Consider the following 25,223-nt stretch of genomic DNA (forward strand, 5'->3'; position numbering starts at 1 on the left):
TATTAGCGGTTTAGCGGCTTTTAGCGGCTTATCGGATAAGCGGCTTAGCGGCTTAGAAAAAGGGGGGGAAAGGGAAAAAAAAGCAGGAACTCGCAAGACATTTTCGTCTTGCCAAGCAAGCCCATAGGAAATTCATTTTGCGAGGCGGAAAACTCTTTCGTCTAGCGAGTTTTCTGTCTTGCGAGGCATTTGTCTTGCGGGGCACCACTGTAGCCAACATCCCCCAGTGCTTATGGCATAATAAGTCTGTTAGTCTTTAAAGGTGCTATAAGACTCTTAGTTGGTAAAAGCATGAGACTCTTAATCATGCATTTCTGCATTGCAAGGGGTTGGACTAGATGACCCTCATAGTCCCTTCCAATTCTACGATTCTTTGATTCTTCTTGTTTCCAGTGGCTGACAGCCTTATAAATCAATGCCAGCAGTGTAGAGAGAAAAATTGTCAAACTTGAAATAGCTCTTGGAAATCATTTCCATTCAGGAAAGAAAGACTTGTTTTCAGAAATAAGAACTATGGTCTTGAAAGGCTAGGAGCACATTTTGTTCAGACAATCAGCAGCCTCCATGAAACGCTGTTCTTTATTCTGAAAATGAACACTTTGGCTGCAATTGGCTAATTTCCCACCTTCTCTTAACAAAAGCATTACAAAAAAAATAAATTAAAAACCCTTTCTCCGCTGTAGTTTAGAGACACGCTCAATATCTGTAGGCTTACGAAACGCAGAGACTGCAACACCAAAAGGAAATGAAGTTTAAAAAGGGAAATGAACAGTGCCATATTGAACAGATTACAGCACAGATTGGTCAACAGATGCAGCCCGTCAGAACAGTCACTCCCTTTCACTCCTAGAAAAACCAAATGTAAACAGAGAGCAAGAGGACATATCAATTGTGAATTATGGAATATGCTTCACAGTGACCATTCGGGGTTTTCCTGCCCTCCCCTGCTGCCAATAATGGGAAGCACCTGTACCTCAGGGTTGCCGCTGAAATGGTAACAATGAGCTGCTCATCTGTTAATGCATCTGTTAATGTATTTGCAAAGCCCCACTGCTTAATAAACGACAGTTTCCTGAAAGTTCTGGACATCAACCCAGAGGCAAGAAGCAGCGATTCACTAACACCCAAAAGTAATCCCAGTATTTTCATGGATATAGCATAATGTAGGATGCTGCCTTACTGCAGGCAAGGCTGGTTGCCTTTCTTGCCTAATATTGCCAGAAACTCTCTAGTCTAATCTCATCTGAGGCAGAGGACTTTCCTATCATTTGCTACCAGGCCCTTTTAAAAAACTGGCGATGCCAATGATTGAACCTGAGACCAAGTGCAAGCAAAGGAAGTGCTCTATCACTAAGTCATAGCATCCCTCCCCTCTCATGACTTATTGGCCAAAACGATTTAACCACATGAAACAATGCTGAGCTGTGCCTCTGAGGGTGTGCAGAGTGCTTATCTCTGAAATAACCACTGGCATCTTCTGCACCACTGAGATTAAGGGTTTTCAGCTACGACATCTCTGAGTTGTATTCAACATTATATGTACTTGGTGAAGACCTAATTCAACCACAGATCTATTAATTTCAATAGGTCAAGCAGAATTTAGTTGGATTCAACCCTCCCTCTCTCTATATGATCAGTGTCTGTACTAATAATCAGAGTAGGATGCCTGCAATGTTTGATACCTGTTACATGCCCAGTTGATGTAGGCTATAACCTTAGCACCCCTCCTTACTGGGAAGTAAGTCTTACTCAACACAGTGGGACTTCTGAACATGCTGTATAGCACGGATGGGGAAGTTGCAGCTTTCAAGATGTTGCTGCACTACAACTCCCATCATCCCTGCCCCTGGCTGGGGCTGATGGGAGCTGGAGTCCAATAACATCTGCTGGGCCACAGGTTCCCTATCCCTACTGCAGACAACTGTACTCTTAAGTTTTGACCAGTTGAAAAGAAGTGCTGCCACGCAAAACATTTGAAGGCATAAACCTAAAAAGAAGACTTCATGCTTTTTTCTTCAAAGTTATTTATGCAAACATTTGATCAATCGACTAAATCTTTGTTTAAATAAAGCACTCTGAAATAAGGGACGTTTACATATACAATTGACCCAGAGGAGAGATTGAACAGGGAGATGCCAGGATTGAAGACTGCCTGAAATCTACCCTATATCTTCCCAACAGAGCTTCTGCTTGTAGTCTATGTACCCACCATACATTTGAAGTGCACACCCACACCCTGGGAACTGTAATTTGTTAAGGGTCCTGGCTATTGTAGCTCTGTAATGATTAAACTACAGTTCCCAGGATTCTTTGGTGGTTGCTCATTAGAGAGGAAGAACACTCTGGATATGCTCAGAGGCAAGGAAACATCCTAAGAGCTATAAATTTTTAATCAATTGGCTTGACTGAAAACTTTTTTAAGTCAATTAAAAAGAAACTTTGTTAACATATTTAGAGAGACATTATTTTTCAATGTGAATTATAAGAAGAGTCAGTGCCATCTTAGGAGAGGTGGTTCTGCTTTCATTCTCACACAGGAGAGAATGCCTCAAATGCACCACGGAAGAACCAACCAAGAATGTTCTTTTTTCCCCTTACGGAAGGACCAGGGCCATTCTTCTGCTCCTATGCAAGAGCATGCAGATTTCATCAAACAAGTTCTTAAACTCAACCAACAACCTTAATGTTTATTTGATTTGAGCAATTACCATAATAGCATCAGATAATGGCCAAGATTCAGAATTTAGTATGGAGACAAATTTCATCGCAATCTTAATGCTCAGCTTGCTGGCTGTAAGCTCCACTGAAGACACAGGGATCCTTTCTTCTGAGTGCTGCATAGGACTCTACTGGGTGTTATACATTTTGTGTGTGTGTGTAAATATATATGAACACATACACACATGTATATATGTCTCTGTGTGTATTTCATAACACAAAAATAATCTCAACACGTCTGAAACGTTTTGAAAGCATGCCCCTCATCTTCCACAGTTCACAAAGGAAAAATCTCCCCAGCTACATTCCATCAGCTGCCAAGGAGATCCACCTGAGCTACTAAAAGATGCAAGGATCAAAGCCTTCCTCCCCTACTCCGCAGAGTTTTGTGAGGAGACGTGGACAAAGCTAGAGCTAGAGGTGTCTGCAGACCGTGCATGCTCAGAGGCACACTTGTTTTCTGTCTTCACATCCTTGACTTAAAAAAAAAAAAAAAGGAGATGGGGGAAGAGGAAGGGACAACGCTACCTTTCCCTAAGCCCCTTATTCTATTGCCCTGGAAGCCCCAACCAGCCAATTAGCGCAGCGCAACCTTTTTCTTCCCCGAGCGCAAGAACACCCACCAAACAAGCGAGCTGGCCAGATATCTGGGGGGTCCTGCGGGGGAGAAAGGTCCGCGCGCAAAAGTTAGGAGGGGGCGGCGGCGCGTGCGCAAAGCCCTCACGCCCCCCCCCGCCTTTTTGGCGCTGTGAGAGTTAAGGGCACTTGTCCGAAGCGTCTGAGGTACCGGGCCCGCCGCGCCCAGGGCGCACGGAGCCAACAGCCCCTAAACTCACCTCTGCCGCCGCTTATCCGGCCAGGGCTTCGTCGCTGTCCTCGGCTCGGGGTTTTGCCTACCCTGCCTGCGTGCGTAGATGGGTGTGCGAGAAAGAGAGGAGAGCCCAAGCCGAAGGGGTGAGTCAAAAGCGGAAAGGCGCTGCCTGCCCGACGTACGGGTGCCGCCCCTGCCCTCTAGCGGCGTCGGCTCCCCCGGCGGCGCGGCCACTCTCCCGCCTCGCCAAGCACGACTGCAGCGGGGCCAGAGCGGAGGGAAGGCGCGCTTCGCCTGCCTCCGCGGTGGGAACCGAGGCAGGTGCTTCAGGGGCGGGGCCTGGGGAAACCCCGCCTCTAGTTGCGTCTTGCGCGCCTAGGCGATTGGCAGCCCGTTCCTTCCCCTTTTTATAAGCCCACGTGGAGCTGCAGAATGAGGTGGGAGCGCAGGGGTCGGGGCGCAGCGGGCCTCTAGAGAGCTTGGAATTGTAGAGTTGTAAGCATGGGCGTAGCCAAGGGGGGGCTGGGAGGGGCAGCTGCCCCCAATTAAAAAATCAGTAAAAATACATAGCAAACTGAGGTTCTGACCCCCACCTATCAAAAATCCTGGCTACGCCCATGGTTGGAAGGGACCCCAAGGCACCTCTTCTCCAAACCCCTGCAGCAGAGAAATCACAAGGAAAGAATCCCTGATCGATGGCCACCCAACCTCTGTTTTTTTAATTAAAAAAAACTCCCACCACTTTCTGAGGTAGTCCCTTACATTGTCCAACAGCTCTTGCCTTCAGAAAGTTCTTCCTAATGTTTATTTGGAATCTCCTTTATTGTAACCGGAATGCATTGGTTTGAGCAGAAGAAAACAAGCTTGCTCCGTCTTCCATGTGACAGCCCTTCAGGTATTTCAAGACAGGTATCCTATCCTATCACTTCTCAGCCTTCTCCAGGCTAAACATACCCAACTTCCTCAACCTTTCCTCACAAGGCTTGGTTTCCAGACCTTTGATCATCTTAGTCACCCTCCTCTGCATCTGTCCTAGCATGTCATTTGAGGTTAAGCCTAGATCATACTGGTACTCAGCACCTGCAGTGCGTTGCCTAAGATCATCTCTGGCCAATTTATATGAAATTGTAGTCCAAAACATCTGAAGGGCACCCGGTTGGTGAAACCACCTCTAAATAATGTTGTCCAACCCTGCAAAACATATAATTATTACTTATTTAAGTCCAGGCCTTACAGGCCTTTTGTGACTTGGTTTCGTTTCCTCTGAAAATGCATCCAAGTAGAAACACCCAGTTGCTCATATCATCCCCAGGTTAACCTCGTCCCCCTGAATGCTGGTGTCTATTTAACAAAGAATCCTTTTATCTGCTGGCCTTCACAACCTGATTGAGCTCTTATTTCTGTAGCAGACATTCATTCCCATGCCCAGAAAAGGATAACCAGTCATGATCAGCTTCATTTTAAAAAAACAAAAAACCCCAGAACAGAAAAACACCCAACCAATATCTTGTTCTGAAATTTTCTTGCTCTAGATATCAATAGAGCCCAGCTCTCTGGAGAGCCTGTTCATATGCCTCCCTTATCTCTCAAGCCAGAACTCTTATGTGTGGCAGGAGAGGTAGGCAGGGATGACTTATTAAGCATCCTATTTCAAGGAGGGGTGGCAAGGTGAAGGGGAGATGGCTTCAGGCCCCTTCTGTTGCACCACTGCCAGCCCCCAGCCCCCCCCCCCGAGGCTTCCCACACCACCGATACAGTGCCGTTACCCTCTCCACTGCTGCTATTGTGGCAGCAGTGCAGGCACAACCACAGGTGAGGATACAGTTGCTGTGACAGGGTTGGCAGCAGCACAGGCACAACAGAATGGGCAGGGAGGGGGCGAGGACACTGATATGTGGCGGCGGCGGGAGACATTGGAGCATTTTGCCTACAGTGACAAAACATCTCGAGCCAGCCCTGACCCTGGTCTCCTAGATTAGGCCCCATCCACACCATACAGTGGTAGAAGAAGAAGAAGAAGAAGAGTTTGGATTTGATATCCCGCCTTTCACTCCCCTTCAGGAGTCTCAAAGCGGCTAACAATCTCCTTTCCCTTCCTCCCCCACAACAAACACTCTGTGAGGTGAGTGGGGCTGAGAGACTTCAAAGAAGTGTGACTGGCCCCAGGTCACCCAGCAGCTGCATGTGGAGGAGCGGAGACGCGAACCCGGTTCCCCAGATTACGTGACTACCGCTCTTAACCACTACACCACACTGGTACCTCAGGTTAAGTACTTAATTCATTCTGGAGGTCCATACTTAACCTGAAACTGTTCTTAACCTGAAGCACCACTTTAGATAATGGGGCCTCCTGCTGCTGCCGGGCCGCCAGAGCACAATTTCTGTTCTCATCCTGAAGCAAAGTTCTTAACCCAAGGTAATATTTCTGGGTTAGCGGAGTCTGTAACCTGAAGCGTATGTAACCTGAGGTACCACTGTATATTTAAAGTACAGTGATATCACTTTAAATGCTTGTGGCTTCCCCCAAAGAATTCTGGGAGCTATAGTTTATTAAGAGTGCTGAGGGCTTCTTGGAGCCCCCCTTTCCCCCTCAAAGAGTTCAATCCACAGAGTAATCAGTCCCTCTTCCCAGGGAACTCTGGAACTGGTAGCTCTGGGGGCTGGGAATAGGGTCTCTTAGCAATTCTCAGCATCCATAACAAACTTTAGCACCCAGGATAATTTGACAGAAGCCATGACTGTTCAAAGAGATATCATACTGCTGCGCTAAATGTTTGGTGTGATTGTGACCTTAGAATGACACCCACTGGACATGTGGCAGTCAGCTGGGTTGCCGGATACCGGTGACACATCATTTTCTCTGGAGTGCCTTCTGAATTTCATTAATACAAGCAGGAATACAAAGAACATTCATCAGCTGTTCTCCAAGCAAAAAGACAAAAACTGCCTTTGAGCCCTACTGCTCCTGCCTGAGGTGCCCTTTAGTAGGAAGGCAGGTGGTACTGATAGCCACACATAAGACAAGTCCTGCTGTGTCAGACCAAAGGTCTATTTAGTCTGGCCTGCAGCTTCCCACAGTGCCTAACCTTATTCCTCCAGAAACCCACAAGCAGTTTGAAGGTAACAGCAGGGCCTGTGTTGTCACTCCCTGGCAACTGGTGTTCAGAGTTACAGTGCCTCTGGAACTCAGTTATGTTCAACTTTTCACGGGCAATAGTTTTGATAGATCTATTCTTCATGGATTTGTCTGCTTTCCCCTATAATGCCAACTAAGCTAGTGACCATTGTCACTCCCTCTTGTGACTCTGACCTTTTGCCAACTTCCGTCTGTGTTTGGGCAAGGCATAGGCAGCTTAGCGGCCATTCCTTTTGCCCAGAGAACCCTAGGAAGCTATTGTAGTTTTGTGAAGGGTGGACAGGATGCTCTGATGTCCAAAAACTGGGCATGGTCACCCATGTTCTGGCAGTGTATGTGCATGCACAAACAGGCATGGTTCTTAAAAAACAATCAAGCAAGAGACAACAGTTCTACATTAGGAAGGCAAGAGATACCAATAAAAATTGGATCAAGCCCCCTCCCTCCTTTCCCAGATAAGATTAGCAACAGCAACTTCTGACAGTCTTTGACTACATACAGCCTCCACTTCCAGACCATGCTTTTCATTTTCAGGAGACCAGCTCACTGCTGTATTCCCAAGTCTAACCATTTAACAGAGCAGAGCGGATCAAACATGCGAGATCAGAGCAAATTGGAGTGCTCATGAAACTGCTCCACTGTTTCCCAAGTGCTGGCGGAGAGCAGATCAAAGCACTAATTCCTGCTTCCAGAGTGCTTGGAGAGCATCCCCCTTCTGGTGATCTAGCTAAGAAATCTGTAGGAACACTGGGAGCTGCTTTCTTCTGAGTCAGACCGTTGGTCCATTAAGCTTAGTAATGTCCACCTTGTTGGAGACAGTATGCCTCTGAACACCAGCTGTTGAGAATCACAGCCAAGTGTAAAGCGCTATTGTAATAAGGTAAAGGTAAAGGTACCCCTGCCCATACGGGCCAGTCTTGACAGACTCTGGGGTTGTGCGCCCATCTCACTTAAGAGGCCAGGGGCCAGCGCTGTCCGGAGACACTTCCGGGTCACGTGGCCAGCGTGACATCGCTGCTCTGGCGAGCCAGAGCCGCACACGGAAACACCGTTTACCTTCCCGCTGGTAAGCGGTCCCTATTTATCTACTTGCACCCGGAGGTGCTTTCGAACTGCTAGGTTGGCAGGCGCTGGGACCGAGCAGCGGGAGCGCACCCCGCCGCAGGGATTCGAACCGCCGACCTTTCGATCGGCAAGCCCTAGGCGCTGAGGCTTTAACCCACAGCGCCACCTGCGTCCCCCATTGTAATAAAGTACTCCTGAAAAGTTGCTTACCTTCTCCTCTCCCTTTGCTGGGGATGATGTTATCCAGTTTAGGGCAACCAAAATGATCAGGGGGATGGAGCAACACCCCCCCCCCACCCAGTGAAGAAAGGTCACAGCATTTTGGCCTTTTTAGTTTATTTAAATGCAAATATTAGTAAGTATATTTGAGTGTTATAAGAGTGTTAGGTGTACTTCTTTTCTCCAATAAATTCCTGGGCTGACGTGCTTATGTGGATCTGATGACCTTCGGCAGTAGCTCTTCAAGGTTTCTCATAGGGCAAGAAATGTAACCTATCTGAACATGCCAATAATTGAATCTAGGACCTTTCACATTCAGAGCAGATGCTCTACCACTAAGCTATCTGGTTTCCCCATCTGGGCAGCCACAGCAGCCAGTAAGCTTTCGCCAAGAGTGCTGCATACATACAACTAGTGCTTTTTTTTTTGTTTTTAAAATCACCAGCACAGAGGCAGAAACTGCTGGGGGCAAAAAAAAAAAAAAAAAAAAAAAATGCTTTGCAGACCAAACTTCACTCACAGGTCAGCCATTTGCCACTCCTGCTCCAGTGGTCTTGAACCATACAGCTCTGTAATCTGTGCTTCCACGCACTTCTCAAACTACAGTTCCCAGGATTCATTGGGTGAAACAATGACAAAGTACCGGTAACACAAAGCACAGAGGGTTGTGATATATAGTGTTCACGGAGGGCATGCATGCATGCAAAAACAAGAAAATGACAAAGAAAGGTGGAGACATGAGAAACTATGGTTCTTATCTTCACACTGGGTTTTTCTGGTGCCAGCTCAGCTGCAGTTTCCCAGTGCAATTACCGTGATAAAGACATGGCTGTGTAGCAACAAAGCACTTATTCATATGAAGTTTGTTTAGATTAGTGAAAAAGAAAAAAGCAATTTAAGCACAAAGTGTCACTCTTTTACTAAGAACAAAAAACACCTGCTTATATTCTGACTGTGAGGGAGGAAGGAAGGAAGAAATCCAGGAAGTTACCTCTGCCCCCCAAAACCTTTAGAAGTCCCCCCCCCCACAAGAAACTTGAACTAGGCTAAATTGGATTACAAAGCACAGGAAATTGGGGTGGGGTGGTGAATACTGAGAGACTGTTAGGGTCGCAAGTGGAGTTCGTGCAGAATAGGTAGACTACATTTACCACAAATAAAATTCTTAGAACCAAAGGACACTGAGTGGGAGGTGTTTTTTTTAGAAACTTGTGTTTTCTACCCAAATAACGAAAGCTGCATTCACAAAGGAGTTAATTTTATTTTCCGAACGGTTAATTTCCACATTATATTTGAGCTTTCACATGATGTAAAAGCCACTTCTGGATTTGGGATTCAAGATGACCGTAACAGATTGGAGAGCTAGGCAGAAACGAAGAAAATGAATTTCAGTAGGGACAAATCTAAGGTTCTGCACTTAGGCAGAAAGAACCAGCTGCGCAAATATAAGATGGGGGACACCTGGACTGCCCATAGTGCAAGTGAAAAGGATCCACACCTTAACATGAGTCAACAGTGTGATGCTGGGGGGTGGGGGGTGGGAGCTAATGCTATTCTAGGCTGCATCAACAGAAGTATAGTGTCTCAATCAAGGCAAGTAATAGTCCTGCTCTACTCTGCCCCGGTCAGACCACTCCTGGAATACTCTGTCCAGTTCTGGGCACCACAATTTAAGGACGATAATGACAATTGCAATGTCTACAGAGGAGGGCAACCAAGACGATCGAGGGTCTGGAAACTGAGCTTTATGAGGAACGTTTGGGTATGTTTAGCTTAGTAAAGCAGAGACTGAGAGGAGATAGGATAGCCACCTTCAAATATCTAAAGGGCTGTCACATGGAGTAAGCTTGTATTCTCCTCCAGCGGCTGGAACCCAAATCAATGGATTCAAGTTGCAAGAAAGGAAATTCTGACTAAACGTTCTGAGGAACTTTCAGACAGTAAGAGCTATTCAACAGTAGAATGGACTCCCATGAGAGGTGGGAGACTCTCCTTGTTTGGAGATTTTTAAACAGAGCTTGGATGATAATCTGTATTGGACGCATTAGTTGAGATTCCTGCATTGAAGTGGTTGGACTAGGTGACCCTCAGGGTCTCTGCCAACATGTTGGAACCTTTCCTTATAGGTGAATTGCTCCACCCTCTTGATCCTTTTGGATGCTCTTTTCTGAACTTTTTCCAGCTGTACAATATTCTTTTGGGGCAAGGTCACCAGAACAGCACACCATTTTATACTAAGCTAAAAACTTACTACATGTCTCAGATTCTCTCTTTTACATCCCTTATTGTCTGCTTGCATTTTTGCAAATGCCTTCGTACTTTGTTTTCTTTTTTTAATATAATTTTTATTAAGTTTTCCATATTTTATTACATTTCAGTATCAAAAAATAACTTAAGACATTGCTTAAATAAAGCATCAACCTCCTTCCTTCCCTCTAACAGACTTCCATATCTCATTACCAATTTCTCCACATTCCTAAATTCACTTTTTTACTTTAAATCAATCTTTTAACAATCACCTAAAGGTAAAGGTAAAGGTACCCCTGCCCGTACGGGCCAGTCTTGACAGACTCTGGGGTTGTGCGCCCATCTCACTTAAGAGGCCAGGGGCCAGCGCTGTCCGGAGACACTTCCGGGTCACGTGGCCAGCGTGACAAAGCTGCATCTGGCGAGCCAGAGCCGCACACGGAAACGCCGTTTACCTTCCCGCTGGTAAGCGGTCCCTATTTATCTACTTGCACCCGGAGGTGCTTTCGAGCTGATAGGTTGGCAGGCGCTGGGACCGAGCAGCGGGAGCGCACCCCGCCGCAGGGATTCGACCGCCGACCTTTCGATCGGCAAGCCCTAGGCGCTGAGGCTTTAACCCACAGCGCCACCTGCGTCCCTAACAATCACCTACTTATAAGTAAATCAGCTCCTTAATTTGCCATTACCAAACATTTCAACTTAAACCTACAAACGTATTCAACTGTTTGCAATTTTCTTTCATATAGAGTATAAATTTGCCCCAGTCCTTTTGGAACAAATCATCACAGCGATTCCAAATCTTCCCCGTCAGCTTCGCCAGCTCCATGTATTCGACCATCTTTAATTGCCAATCTTCCACAGATTCTGGTGGTCCACAGAAGATAGCAAAAAATGCTACCATGTATGCATATTTTGATGATTCTTTTGTATGGATTTAAATTGCAAGCTGTTTTGGAGGCTAATCTAGGATGAATGTGATGTGTAAAACAGGGGCAGGGAACTTGCAGCCCTCCAGATGTTGCTGGACTACAGCTTCCATCATCTGTTGGCATTAGCTGTAAGTGCTGGCGCCGATGGGAGTCAAAGTCCAACAGCAGATGGAGGGCCACAGGCTCCGCACTACAGGGAACGTGAAATAAATACTTGATTCAGAAGGCAATACAGTGGTACCTCGGGTTAAGTACTTAATTCGTTCCAGAGGTCCGTTCTTAACCTGAAACTGTTCTTAACCTGAAGCACCACTTTAGCTAATGGGGCCTCCTGCTGCTGCCGCGCCGTCGGAGCACAATTTCTGTTCTCATCCTGATGCAAAGTTCTTAACCCGAGGTACTATATCTGGGTTAGCGGAGTCTGTAACCTGAAGCGTATGTAACCCGAGGTACCACTGTATACAGCGCAGCATCCTGAGTCAGAGCAAGTAACTAAACAAAAAGCATGAACTGATGTTGCCATTTGCACTTGTTCTGGTTACACACACAGACTCCCCCCCCCCCCTTTCTTAATCTAAGTAGCAGCAGGCGAAGTGCCCTCAGCAGAGGCAAAACAGCTACCTTCTGTTCATGCCAGGTCAAACAAATTTCCCAAAACTTCTGTTAATCATAGTATGCACACTCAGATGAGGGTAAAGCAGGGGATCTGCTCCTAGAAAGAGGGACTTATCTCTTTAACCAGAAACACCTCCGTGGCTAACTGCAGTCACTTAGATATGAACATTTACATAACCATGTTTTGAGACTGTTACCATCCCTATATACTGTCTCAGTTCCTTCTGAGAATGACAACCCTCAGTGAATATTTCCACCTGGAGTAATGTGCCCAGTTCTCCCCGCCCCGCCTCCCGTTTAATGATTTTGGGAAACGGGAACGTATACAGGGGAACCAAGATGATCAAGGGTCTAGAAACTAAGCCTTATGAAGGATGGGTTGAGGGCAGAAACTGAGATATGAAAGCTAGGAGCTAAATGGCACCTTAAACCTAGGTTATGGGCGCAGCAACGGAATGTCTAGGCACGCTTTTTTAATAATGCAAGGCTGAAAATGAATGAACTGCAGCTAAAATTTTCTATTCATTTTTCACATGTCCAATCCTTCCCCTGCTCAGCCCCCTAATATTCTTCAGAGGGTCTCTTCTCCAGTCTTCAGAGTGTAGCTGGAAGTGGGGAGGCAGAAAAAGGTCCTCCTTTCCTTCCACTCTGCAGTTTTAATCTGAAATCTTAGGTGCAGAAGTGCGCCCAAAGCTCAGAAGCTGCTCCCGCTAATGAAATTCCCTTTCACAAAATGCGCATAGAACAATGCGAGTTTTGAACACTGGTTGAGGGAACTGGGTATGTGCAGCCTGGAGAAGGTTAAGAGGGGGCACGATAGCCATCTTCAAATATCTAAAGGGCTGTTGCAGCCTATTTTCTACTGCTCCAGAGGGTAGGACCTGAACCAATGGGTTCAGATTACAAGATAGGAGATTATGATTAAACATTAAGAATGACTTTCTGACATCAAAAACTGTTCAACGGTGGAACAGACTACCTCCAAGGTGGTGGCCTCTCCACTGGAGATTTAACAGAGGTTGGATAGTCATCTGTCAAGAATTACTTAACTGTGATTCCTGCATTACAGAGGGTTGGACTAGATGACCCTTGGGGTGCCTCCCAACTCCTATGAATCTATTATAAACTCTATAATACACCACAAACCTATACCTGCAAGCTTCTTGCCTCTACTTGTCTGTGGTACGATTCAGATGATTCCAAACCATGCTCTGGTATTACGTTGTAGTGTAGGAAAACAAACATGGGATTCATGCACTCTCTCAACCTCCTCATGTAATGTTTTCTTCAACTTTCTTCCAGGATTTAACAAGCTGTAAGTCTGCCCACAAGCCACTGTCGACCAGAGGAGACTATTTTTAATGCACATGTTGTTTAGCTCTTGTCGCTTACATGTTTTTTATTTCTCTCTTACTGTTTTAGCATTTTGCAAGAGACAATGAAGAGTGAAAACAAGCTCTCATCTTCCATGTAAAAGACAAATCATTTTCCTTCTGTGGAAACCTAATGAACTATTTGGGCTCTGTACACACTACACCTTTAAAACACATTTTAAGCACATTTCCCCCCTTCAAAGAATTCTGGGCACTGTCGTTTCCCCCTGGCAGTGCTACAACTCCCACTCACCTTAAAACTAGTGTGCCCAGAATTCTTTAGAGGGGGGAAATGTGCATTGAATGTGCTTTAAAGACATAGTGTGCATTCAGTCTTGGGCTAGAGAGAATTGTTTCCTTGCATAACCCATTGTTAAAAACTGAACTAGCGTAAACTATAATGCGACTTACTTGTTTCTGCAGGTGATTCTGTGATCACACACAGTGCCCCCACCCCCACTGCAATCTATTGCTCCATATACATATCACTGCTTACAGAGTCCTCCTTGCCAATGGTGGGGTTTCTCCTTGCATACAGAGAGATGCACCTTTCGTCAAAAAACAAACAAAACAAAAACAAAAATACACTTAATAGGTGGTCCTGTGCACACAATAGAGTTCAACAAGGAACTGCTGTACCAAGGCCACATGCGTGACACATGCACAAAAATTGCTTTCCTTGCCAACCCCATTAACTGCAAGGCTGAAGGAGACAGTTTGGCTATGAAATGTTTCCTGGCCTCTTGGATTCAGGCACAAATAAAATCAGGTCTATTTATAGACCCTTTTCTGCAATTACTGCACTCAAAGTAGGTTGTCAACAGATATAAAGGCCCTTGTAGGAGATGGAGTGGGAAATAAAATGTACTATACAATAAGCAGGCAACTTGAAGGCCGTGGGGTTGCTGTAGCATTTGCGGATACAGATATGTCAAAAGCATGTGGGCTTCCCTATAATAAAAAGATCTACACACCTACCTGCCATTCTTGTACTGTGCTGTTGCCAGTCTCAGTAAATTCAAAACGAAACGTCACATACACTACAGTAGATGATTTGCACAGCAGCCATGTTTCAGAGATCAAATCCTGGCTCAATCAGCCCAGGAGCATTAGCTCCTTCACTCTTCCCCTTTCACAAGCACCAAAGCAATCACACGAACAAGCTTCCTGTTCCATGTGAGAAGCAAGAACTATTTTGGGAGACAAAAAACCCAGGATCCAACCCTGGTTTAAAGCTTGCTTCCAAACCCTGGCTCCTTTAGAAGCCATTAACTGTTATCTTCCAGTTTGTACATAATGGAAGGCTTGTGTTAAACCTGGAAGCTGCAATTGTTTAGCCGTTCATGCAAGCAGAGGAATGAACGGGTAAATGCAGGTATGTGCCGTGTCGCACAGTCTCAGGACTCACGCCCAGGGGATCGGCTGCCACTCAACTCCTGGGATTGTTCCATGCCCTCCCTCAGCCCCAACTTTACCACCACTATTGTGTAGTCTTTAGGGCAAGGTCCATAGCTCAGTGGCGGTGCATCTGCTCTGCATGCAGAAGGTGCCATCTCCAGGTAGAGCTTCTAGTCACTGTAGGCAACGCTGAGCTAGACAGGCCAGCCGAGTCTCGTTCAGTGTTCCTATGCTCCTATGTAGTCTGGCCATTTGGAGTTTGCAGTGGGTGGCTGGAGATTGTGCGCATGTGGATATGGGGGGTGAGTGGGGGTGGAATCGCATGCCTTTCAAAAGAAAATGGATGTCACGAATGATTTTAAAAAATGTGGGTGTTTAAACATTTATTTTATATCTATATATATTTCCACAAAATGTTCACAAAAAAGTATTCAAACTCAAAAAAGGAATTAGACTTGAGTTGAATACAGAGATGAAATGTACAAGATAAATGAGCAGGCAAAACTCGAAGCTATTTTCTTTTTACTTCAGATTGAAAAAGGCGAACAGTTCAACTGTCCAGTTTAAATAAAAGTTTTGCTTAGACATACAGTGTTTCATGAATACAATGCTGGTAATCTGAGGCAAAGTAAATACCTCAATTTCTCCTTCATGCTTTATTTTTCTTCGATGTTGTCTTCTGTTAAGAAATATACTGTTTACAAAATGAAACTCGAGCAGTCCAGGAAAAGCTAATTTTCCATTAAAATTTATGAAAACCATAAATTGAGGCAAACCTAAGATTCACAACGGAATCAAGATTATCTTCCCGCTACCACCACATTAAAATAATCACATGCTTATTGGAACACCAAACTCTGCATCCCGACAGAACATTTGTTTCCAACAATGAGGGTGATTCTTTGAAGAAGAAAAATTAAATAATGATAAAAATAATAACAACAACCCTTCAGTGTGGTTAAGTAATACAGATCGATGTATTACACATTTGTAACAGCGTTTGATAACAGCAGCTAGTAATACTGGATTACTATAATTTAGAATTTGTTCCCAAAGCAGTGAAGGTAGGCCTACACAGTTATAAAACATTTTTAAAATTCAAAATAAATACTTTTCAATAATGCATAATGTACTTGCAGCAAATTATAGTAACAAAAATATTGTTGATAAAAACTGATCATAACAGAAAATGGATCTAAAATTGAAAACATTGACAGGTTAACATTCTTTTTCCTTTAAGCTTAGTGTTCTTGAGCATTAGGGTGGGCTGGGTTGTGTTTCCCTCCTCCATTTCCTTGGAAGTTAAATAAATGCTTTACCATCAAGAGTGTGTTTTTTATTAAGTTTTCAGTGATGACAGTTTTTGGTCGTTTTGCATTATTTTACTTAAAAAGCTTTTGCACTAGATCAGTGCTTATTAAAGGTCAAGTTGGTCTGCAATTATAAAAGAAAACATCTAAAAGCTAATTATTATTCCTCATAAAAGGATCATCATCATTCTCCAGACTGGATACACTGAACACAGTCTTACATACTGAATACACGCACGCACGCACGCACGCACGCACGCAAACACACTTTCCTCTTCAAAGAAAAATGTTACAGTAAAAGTCACTTTACATTCTATCAATTAAAGTGCTCCAAATCCTTTTTGCAAACAATGCAAGTGACTACAAACCTACATGTCCCATTTAGCATTCATCGCATGAACTTCTTGTCAGTCTTAAAACCCACAGCATGGCTGAGCTTAGGAAATGTTCAAATGTTTTTAAAAGGTGGGATGGGAGATTTTTGACAAAGTACTTGGATATGAAAAAGGTTTCAGCTCTTTAGACAGCAATACAAATTTATTTCCATTATTGAAGACCGTTTAATTCTTTGAGTGGATTTAAAAATATACCGAAAAAGGAATGAGATAACAAGGGAATTTTTTTTTCCAACTGCCTTAACAGTTCCATTTCTCAAGTTTTTGTTTTTTTTTAAGAAAAAGATACAAAGTTGCAAGGTAAAGGAGAAAAAAAATGGGGATGAAGGCACAAAAAAAGACATAAGGTTTAGAGGAGGTCCCAAAATGTAGACATCACCAATGAACTTGAGATGTTTTCCTTCATGTAGCAAAGTGCTTCCTTCCCTGCCCCCCCTCAAGTAGCTTGGTTTCCTATCAAATAATAATAAAAAAACCCTAAGGTTTCTGATGAAAACTAACCTGGAATAACCCTTTTTGCCTGAGAAGATGGCACATCAGAAAGAAGGTGAAGAGTTCATTTTCCACTCGTGCGAGAGGAAATACAAGCTCCAAGTTGACACATGATGCATTTTTACACTTTATAAACAAGTCTTTGCGCCCCTGCATCTTATCTGCCTTTTTTCCTTCAGAGAAGCAACATGTACAGACACATAAATGTGCTATTAAATCATTTCAATGCTAAGGGGTGGGGGGGTGGGGGAAGCACACCACAATTTCTGAGCCATATAACTCACTACGTTGTCCGATGTTCAGCTGACAGTTCAGATTATTATTATTTTTAAGCTAGTCCTGAGGGAAAAGGAGGGGGATGTTTCTACAATTTAAATGGCAATGTTATGTAAAAAGTATTAACAAATCCACTATTACAAATGTCAGTTTTCCTATATGGTCGTCTATAGATACACAATAAAATGGTAAATATATGCAAAAATAATTTAAAAATTATCATGCGTGAATTTACTCACTCTCCTTTGAACTTTGGGCTTCCCTCAAAATATAGTATTTTTTTTCACTTTTTTATCCTTTTATTTTAGTTCATTACCAACCCCTTAAACACACTGAATACTACCCCCCCTACAGGTCAGCATAAAAGCTGATGGGAAATATTTATTTTACATTCAAGCTTTTATATCCTAAACAACCCTGTGGTAGCATATAACTCGCCACATAAGTGGCCTTTTGCTGCTCCCTCTTCCCTCCCTCCCCCCCTTTTGCTGTTATCAGTCTTCATGATCTGTTCCGTGGCGAGCTGGAAAAAATAAAAACTAAAATGCGTTGCTAATCAACGTTCCCATAGTCTTTTGAGACTCCAGATGAGGCCTGGGGATTCACTGTCCCAACTTACTCTTGTAGCATGAGAGAGATCATTGCACACAGAAGAACAGTCAAAATTGTCAGATAGGAGAACTATCTACAAAGGTCTGGAAGGACCACGTCCCTCTTGTGTTTCCTCTTTTTGCCATGGAAAAACTGGTGTGATTTGCTGCCTTGGTGCTGTTTGTTCATGACCGAGGTGCCATGGCTTGAATTTGCTGGACCCTGGAAGCCTTTGTTGGAAGAAGTGCGGAATAACCTCGTGGATCCGTGCTGCAAAGGAGAAGACGAAAAAGCCAGTGTGAGCACCCTCGCTACGTACAGGTCGTTTGCTCTCACAACACATGAGCCACAGTTACATGAGCAGAAAGGCAAGAAGCCCATGGTACTTCCACACAAGGAATGAAGTCACATACAGATCAGGAAAGTTTATGTGAAGTTTCCAGGGCTACTCCAAACTAGCAGCTTCTAGCAGCTTTATAATTAATCTTGCATTGTAGAGTACAGGGTCAGATTTAAGGTGCTGCTTTTGACCTTTAAAGCCCTTCACGTCCTAGGACCCTCGTACCTACGGGACCGCCTCTCCCGGTATGCCCCACGGAGAGCCTCAAGGTCCATAAATAGCAACACCCTAGTGGTCCCGGGCCCTAAGGAAGTTAGATTGGCTTCAACCAGAGCCAGAGCCTTTTCAACTCTGGCTCCGGCCTGGTGGAACGCTCTGCCTCATGAGACCAGGGCCCTGCAGGATCTGATTTCTTTCCACAGGGTCTGTAAGACAGAGTTGTTCCGCCTGGCCTTTGGCTTGGAGGCAATTTGATTCTTTTTTCCTTTCCTTCTCCTCCTGCGATGAGGCTACATTTTAATATTTTAATGTTTCAATATTTTAATGTTGTATTTTAATTTTGTTTTTAAGTTGTAATCATTCAACTTGTTTTTATTATTGCTTGTAAGCCGCTCTGAGCCCGGCCTTGGCTGGGGAGGGCGGGGTATAAATAAAAATTATTATTATTATTATTACATATGGAATCTCAACAGACTTCTCACCCTTCAGAGGGTATATAGAATGAATCTCTTTGAATGCACCTCAATTGCTTGCTATTCAAGCTAGTGGGCAAATGCCATTTTTTGAACTACTGACCAATTGTTAAAAGTGATGTCTAAAATTTTGGCTTGGAGTTTTCAAAATCTCAGCACTATTGTGCAACTACTCCAATCATGTTAAAAAAGAGGAAGAGGAGGAAGAGCAAAAGCACATCCACATTTTAAAGATTAAATGGCATGGCACTGACAGGAAAAAAGCAAAAGGCAGTGGTTTTTAATCCCTTTTGAATAAGTTCTTGAAAATGTATTTTCATTTCTGTGGTATTGCGCCATCAAATATTTTAAAAAATATAGGCGAACAAGTAGTAATTAAAATAGCTACTTGATTGGGGGAAAATACACAGCTAAAACGATGTTCACTGGAAAGAATTATAGAGTTGGAAGAGACACCCCCCCCCCCAGGGTCATCTAGTTCAACGCCCTGCAATGCAGGAATCTCAATGAAGGTATGCTGTGGTATAGTTGAATGGCAATAGCCTCACCCTAAGGCACCACTGCACTTGTCAAAACAATGCCTCTAAATAAAAATACGCAAAAGCCCTAAGGAGATCTACACCTGCGGAGACTGTGTTACTGTTCCATTGCTCCCAAAATACGTTTGATTCTCTGTGGCCTAGAAAAAACTGAAGAAGCAAATAAGGCAACCGTTTTAGGATGTTACACAGGTACCCCATAAAATGTGTGTGAACACATCATAACGATTCAAAGCATATAGGCAGAACATTCTGTGTCAGGTGCTGATGACTTACAATAGCTGAGCTTTTAGAGTTTTAAATTTTGCACTATTTTTTATCTTAGGTTTCAATTGTACGTCGCTCTGGACAGGCATTTGCTCAGAACGACGGCCTAAAAATGTACTTCTCTACATTTCTTTTGTGACCACTGAAACTCCTTTTATAGATCCCTTTCCTATTGCTAGAGAAGTCTTATTTTAGTAGCCTCCTCATTACCATCAATCTCTGAAGAGGCAGGGGCAGGGGGAAGAGACCCCATCCCTCCAGATTTCAACCTCATGGGAAAATATGCTAGCTTGTGTAAGCGTGAGGTTACAGAATTTCTGCAAGCAACAAAATGCTGTACTGAAATCCCGGGCAGGGTGGGGATGCCACTTAAGGATAATAATGCTGGCAGTGGAAGAAGGAAGGGGACCAAGGTGATTGAGCCCAATGCCCTACCAACCTGGGACTTGTTTACAACACTGGATGCATTCACTGTTTGGCCACTTGGTATTTTCCCACTCAACTGCGTGGATCCCAGTGATATGTCCTGAGTAGCCATTCTGTTTGCTGTAGTTTGGCGGCAGCCCAGCTGTTTAGAGGTTTTGCATGGTGTTCCATCAGACTCCTGTTGGGAAACAGGCATCAGCAGGAACATGTCAGTTAAGGGGAAAGACAGGAGAGGCCGGTTCTTTCAGATGGTCAGCACCTTCAAAACTACAACCAGGTAAGGGACTACTGCTCTCAAATATAAGACGTGATAAGGGCCCTTTATTGCTCCCAGATCCAGTGACCTATCAGAATCACATTTGTACCGAGGGAATGTTCCCAAATCACATTTCACGTATGTACTATGCAAATATTCTCCACAAAAATGAGCTTTTAAAATGCTGGATTGATGCAAGCATCCATCTAATTATTTTAGACCCACCAACAGCTGCATAAAATGCAATACTTCCCCGCCTTTTCTTTATGTAACTAGCTTTTATCGTGTTAGAGAGGCCTAAGGAATTAGCTCTTTTTGCATATTCTGGATAATCTGCTTCTATGGAAGCCATGAGGCTAGAGGAGAGAGAGCTCTTTAAGACAATCCCAACTCATACACCGTTTCCCCTCTTTTTAATTATCTCAGAGGCTAATGCAAGTCTGGCAAATATTTGCTGTCCTGATCATTTTGGCTCATGTCTGGCACCAGGAATGCCTAAGGAGGCAGGTCCTATACAAACATAAATTTCTTTCATATCCTACAGATGCCAATACACTTTCCAGGAAACCCAGATCTAGAAGGCTAGGCCTGCACAACTACTGATCCACCAGCAATGTACTAAGGGCTGCTGGGAGCTTCAGCACCCATTGGGTTGGTTTTTTGACCCAGGTAGTGAAAGCTGGAGAATCACCTAGTCTCTGTTGGGCCGGGATACAGGGCTGGTTAGCTATATGCCTTGCCAGTTACAAGTGCAGCTGTACAAGCACATGCTGCTTATATCAAACCCAAAAGACAGAAAGCAAAAGCATCATATTGAAACCAGGTTGAGACCATCTCAGTCCGGGAGATGCTGAATGTGTGCAAGGGTACACCAGGGAATCCTGACAATTGCCTAATTATTGCGAGCATTCACTACTGTATGAGTAGTAGGGGAAAGTATATCCCTTTCTGGAAATTTTAAACTTCCATCTTGTGGTTTTTGGAATTCCCATGTGAACAATCAACGCTCACCAAATTTTAGGGCATCCACTGAAACTAACATATATAGTTTCTAAGAACATAAAATAGAAAAGCAGGTATTGCCATAATCGCTGGGCTGCATAAACAAGGGTGCTGCTTTAAAGTATGCTTAGAGGTGCTTGCTCTGTATGGTTTTGTTTCATTTTAAAACTTATGTTCCTTGAAGATCAGACTCATATAAACCCTGGCGTCACTAACCACCCTTTGCACTCTTCTCAGAGGACTGCCATGTTCCATCTCCCACTGCCTTGGAGGTTTAGGTGGCTGGGACTGGCAGAATGGTGTTTTTGACTATGGCATCCAGATTTCAGAACTTCTTCTGAAGAAGGCAGACTACTAGCCTTCGCCTTGGCTTTTTATTAATTTGTTACATGCTTTTGTGTTTTGCCAAACTTTTGAACTGTCCTATGCTTTTTTGCCCCTCTCACAGGTTTGTATCTCATTTTTTTATTATGTCTTGTTTTAATTGATAATGTAAGCACAGCTTTCGGGAGCTAAAAGATAAGAATGAGTTTATAACTGAGTGCAAACAAATATGCATTTGCAACTCTTCACAATTTTGTTTCGTTTTTAAACTGTTTGCTATAAGGATACCGTTTGAGGCAAGGAAAATTCAAAGCGGCCCATCCCTAAATACACAAAACAACTTTGTGGTGGTGGGAGGGGGTTTTCCTGAGCAAAGCAGTTTGATTCTGCCTTTCTCTGCATGAAGACACAAAGCAGCAAAGAAGGGGGGAAATACTACTATAAAAAAGACTATTGGCACAATACAAAACAGACAAAAGGAATAACTTATCCAATTCTAAAATCTTTAACTAAAATGTCCCTTGGACCAGGGCTGTCTTTAGAGCCCTTTTAAAAGCTGGTGTTCCTGGAGGGGTGGGCACATTTCTATGGGGAAGCCATTGCATAACCTGGATGCCACAATTTTAAAAGGTCATTTTTCTTGCTCCCATTAATTGAACTTCTGCCAGTGGTGGTACCACAAGGGGGGCCTCAGAAAACAAGCAATGTTTCTGAATGGGTTCATATGGGACAAGGTAATTCCCAAGATACCATGTTCCCTGACAACTTAGGTTTTTATTTTAAAAGACCAGAGCCACAGCACTTCAAACTGAGCCCGGAAACAGTGGCCAGTGAAGACAACACAAGAATTACATAATATGGCCTTCCATATAGCTCCAAACAATAGTTTGGCTGCTATATTCAGGACCAGCTGGGGTAACTACACTGCTTCAAGGGAAGCTAGCGTGCATTACAATAATCCAATGGGACAGTGACCAGGGCACGATACTTACTACGTCGCTGGAGCTAGAGAGTGTAGAAGATGATGATGATAAAGGGCCTGATGAAGAATTTGATGAGTGTTTGCTTGGTGTCTCTGTTTTACTTCTAGGTTTCCCTAGTGATTCATTCCCTTCGGAAAGATTATTGTTGCATTTGTCCAACTGCTGGTTGTCTATCAAGGTCACCCCATTACCTGTTAAAAAGTACAGAATAGTGAGCACATAAGCATTCTTTCACAACAACGAAGTTGCTCACAACAGTATAGAGAGTTTTGGATTCTGGGGAATATGTGGTCCAGCCCCACACAGCATGGTGAACAGTCTGGGGAAAATGTACACCAGCAGTATAAGGAGGGCCACAAGTTCCCCACCCCTGTGTTAGATGAACATACACTGTGCTCCCTTCTCAGACCAACAATGGGTTGTAAAGAAAATCAGTTTCCACTTTTGCATCATGCTTGCAGCTGAGATGCATTTAGTGCAAAAATGACATGCAAGACGGGTTTAATTTGTTTCATAGCCCTGAATGACAATAGGTGTTAAATGGCATTCAGGGCAGCAATCCAGTCATATCTGAGACCGTGGCTTTTAACCAAATAACTCCGTCATGTCTATGTACTACTGAAACCAGTGTTAACACAATAAACACAACTAATGTAGATCTGTTACTCCCCAAGGGATTTCTTCATTACTAACTTTAGCTGGATTGGGGGGTATTTAGTTGAATCCAGTTAAGTTTCTCTAAAATATTGTAGGTAATTATCCAAGCGTTGGTCTGATCTAACTTTGCTTCACCTTGACAGAGCTTGTGCAAGGCAGGACAGATTAATAAGATTTGCTACATTAAAGACACACCAAGGATGGTATAGCATAACTGAAAGAAGATGACATGATGGAAAGCTAAGTGAAATGTCGTTTTAAACTTTAGAACTTGGGAGCATTTTTGTTGGTTGTACATTACTTTTGAGCTTTTGGGAAAGTTGCATAAAGTATTTATAAATGGCGTAACAAAGATTGCTGTCAGAGACACAGTGCTCCAAGTGCCTATTACAGACATGGAACTTTTCAGTTAATGCTACGTCAAAAGAATTTGCTAAAACTTCGGTTAAAATCCATGATTTGCACAAACAACTCTTTGGCAGAGTGGTTCTCTATACCACATATACTACTCTTGGGAGGAAGGCATTATCTCTGTAACCAGAAACACACACTCCTCAGAGACTCATGTTTTGACACATGCTGTATAGAACAGGGACTCTCTGTCAAGGTATAGATATGATCATTTATCTCAATTCATTTTTATTTTTATTCCTCAGTTCTTTGCATTGAAATAGTTAGCTATCAAATAACCTTTCTGGTCACTCTGGACCATGATTTTTCTTTTCTTTGCAGGCTTCTCCACCCTGCTTCTCTGTGTCCATCAGTGCAATCTTATGCACATTTGTTCAGAAGCAAACTCCATTATATCTAGTAAGTGTGTTTAGAATTGGGGCCTAGGTCTATATCAATAAAACAAATCAACCTTTGCTGAATAGGAGTATTTAGTAAATTGTCTGCAACAGTTCTTTCATCCCTCCAGTGCATCCCAACAACATGTTTTCTTAGAAGCAACTCCTGTGTTCAATGGGGCTTACTTTTAAGTAAATGGGCACAGGGTATCAGCCACAGGTGGTTTGAAAATCATGGTCAACTGCAATTCTTTCAGCTATCTTTGACACTGTTGTTTCTCCTCTACCTCCTGTTCTCTGCTTTCAATATATCGTAGTCTGGATCATCAGAGTCTGCATGCTTCCATACAGGCTTTATGCTGTTAAGAATATCTGGGAATAACAGGCCTTGATTTAGTGAGTGGCCAATTTAAGTTGGCCAGATCAAGCCTTCAGCAGATTCTGCTGTCAACATTTCAGTCTGCAACACATGAGGGTTAACAACTTGTTTTAAAATGAGAACTCCCAACTACAGTATGTCATACTCAAGTAGACCCACTCAAATTAATGGACTTAAATCACATCCGCTGACTTCAGCAAGCCTACTCTTGAGAAAAAAATCTGCCAAATACAACCCAAAGTATCTTATACTGCTTATGGAACTTCCACAACCTATATTCTATTCTATTTGAGAATGTCACTATTTATTACTCCCTGTGTTCTTTCTACCAAAGTAGTCAGTTATCAAATCAACTTTTTCTGTCTTGATCATGAACCTATGCTTGCAGGCCTCTTGCCTGTGCTTTTCTGTATCTGTCCATGCAATTCGTTCCGCGAGTCTCTTCGTCTTGCGGTTTTTTCGTCTTGCGAAGCACCCCTATTAGTGGCTTAGCGGATTAGCGCTATTAGCGGCTTAGAAAAAGGGGGGGGAGGGAAAAAACTCACAAGACTCGCAAGACGTTTTCGTCTTGCGAAGCAAGCCCATAGGGAAATTCGTCTTGCGAAGCGCCTCAAAAAACGGAAAACCCTTTCGTCTAGCGAGTTTTTCGTCTTGCGAGGCATTCGTCTTGCGGGGCACCACTGTATATGTTTACTAAGAAGCAAGCTCCATTATGCCTGAAGCTTTTTGTGCCACTGTGCATAATGCAAATCAAACTTTCTTGAATCGGAAGAAGCTTTTATACCTATATTACAGGCCTCCCTGCCAGGATCTAAAGTGAACTTTTGGCCTCAAGGGTTTTGCAAACCTACATATAGGAAAATCTTACCATTGCATGACGTCTCTGTGCTATTCTGCATTCCCCATTGCTTTGATATCCAGTCTCTGTATGTTGCGACTTCTTGTGTTACTCTGATAATTCTTCCTAATATACTGTGAACATTTTAAGAGAAAGG

General features: G+C 43.5%; 2 protein-coding genes across 6 annotated transcripts in view; both read right to left on the reverse strand.

The window, feature by feature from the left end:
• The window catches only part of ADCY7 (adenylate cyclase 7), an 87,867-nt gene extending 84,055 nt beyond the window's left edge, over window positions 1-3,812 (reverse strand). For 3 of the 4 annotated variants that reach the window (XM_079988729.1, XM_079988728.1, XM_079988727.1), the window contains exon 1: window positions 3,555-3,805. The gene's annotated coding sequence lies outside the window, so the exon portion shown is untranslated. Of the gene's footprint in view, window positions 1-3,554 lie in introns of all 4 variants that reach the window. The other variant, XM_079988730.1, reaches the window with a different exon arrangement.
• Window positions 3,813-15,016: 11,204 nt separating this feature from the next.
• The window catches only part of TENT4B (terminal nucleotidyltransferase 4B), a 49,366-nt gene continuing 39,159 nt past the window's right edge, over window positions 15,017-25,223 (reverse strand). The window contains exons 9-12 of one of the 2 annotated variants that reach the window (XM_079988786.1): window positions 25,097-25,200; window positions 22,414-22,595; window positions 19,853-20,017; window positions 15,017-17,845 (exon numbers count right to left, since the gene is read on the reverse strand). In XM_079988786.1, the coding sequence (XP_079844912.1) occupies window positions 17,666-17,845; window positions 19,853-20,017; window positions 22,414-22,595; window positions 25,097-25,200 (631 nt within the window). In that variant the 3' untranslated portion in view covers window positions 15,017-17,665. The remainder of the gene's footprint in view (window positions 17,846-19,852; window positions 20,018-22,413; window positions 22,596-25,096; window positions 25,201-25,223) is intronic. The other variant, XM_079988787.1, reaches the window with a different exon arrangement.

The sequence above is a fragment of the Podarcis cretensis genome (genome assembly GCF_951804945.1).
Source record: "Podarcis cretensis genome assembly, chromosome: 8".
In the NCBI taxonomy this organism is placed as follows: Eukaryota; Metazoa; Chordata; class Lepidosauria; order Squamata; family Lacertidae; genus Podarcis; species Podarcis cretensis.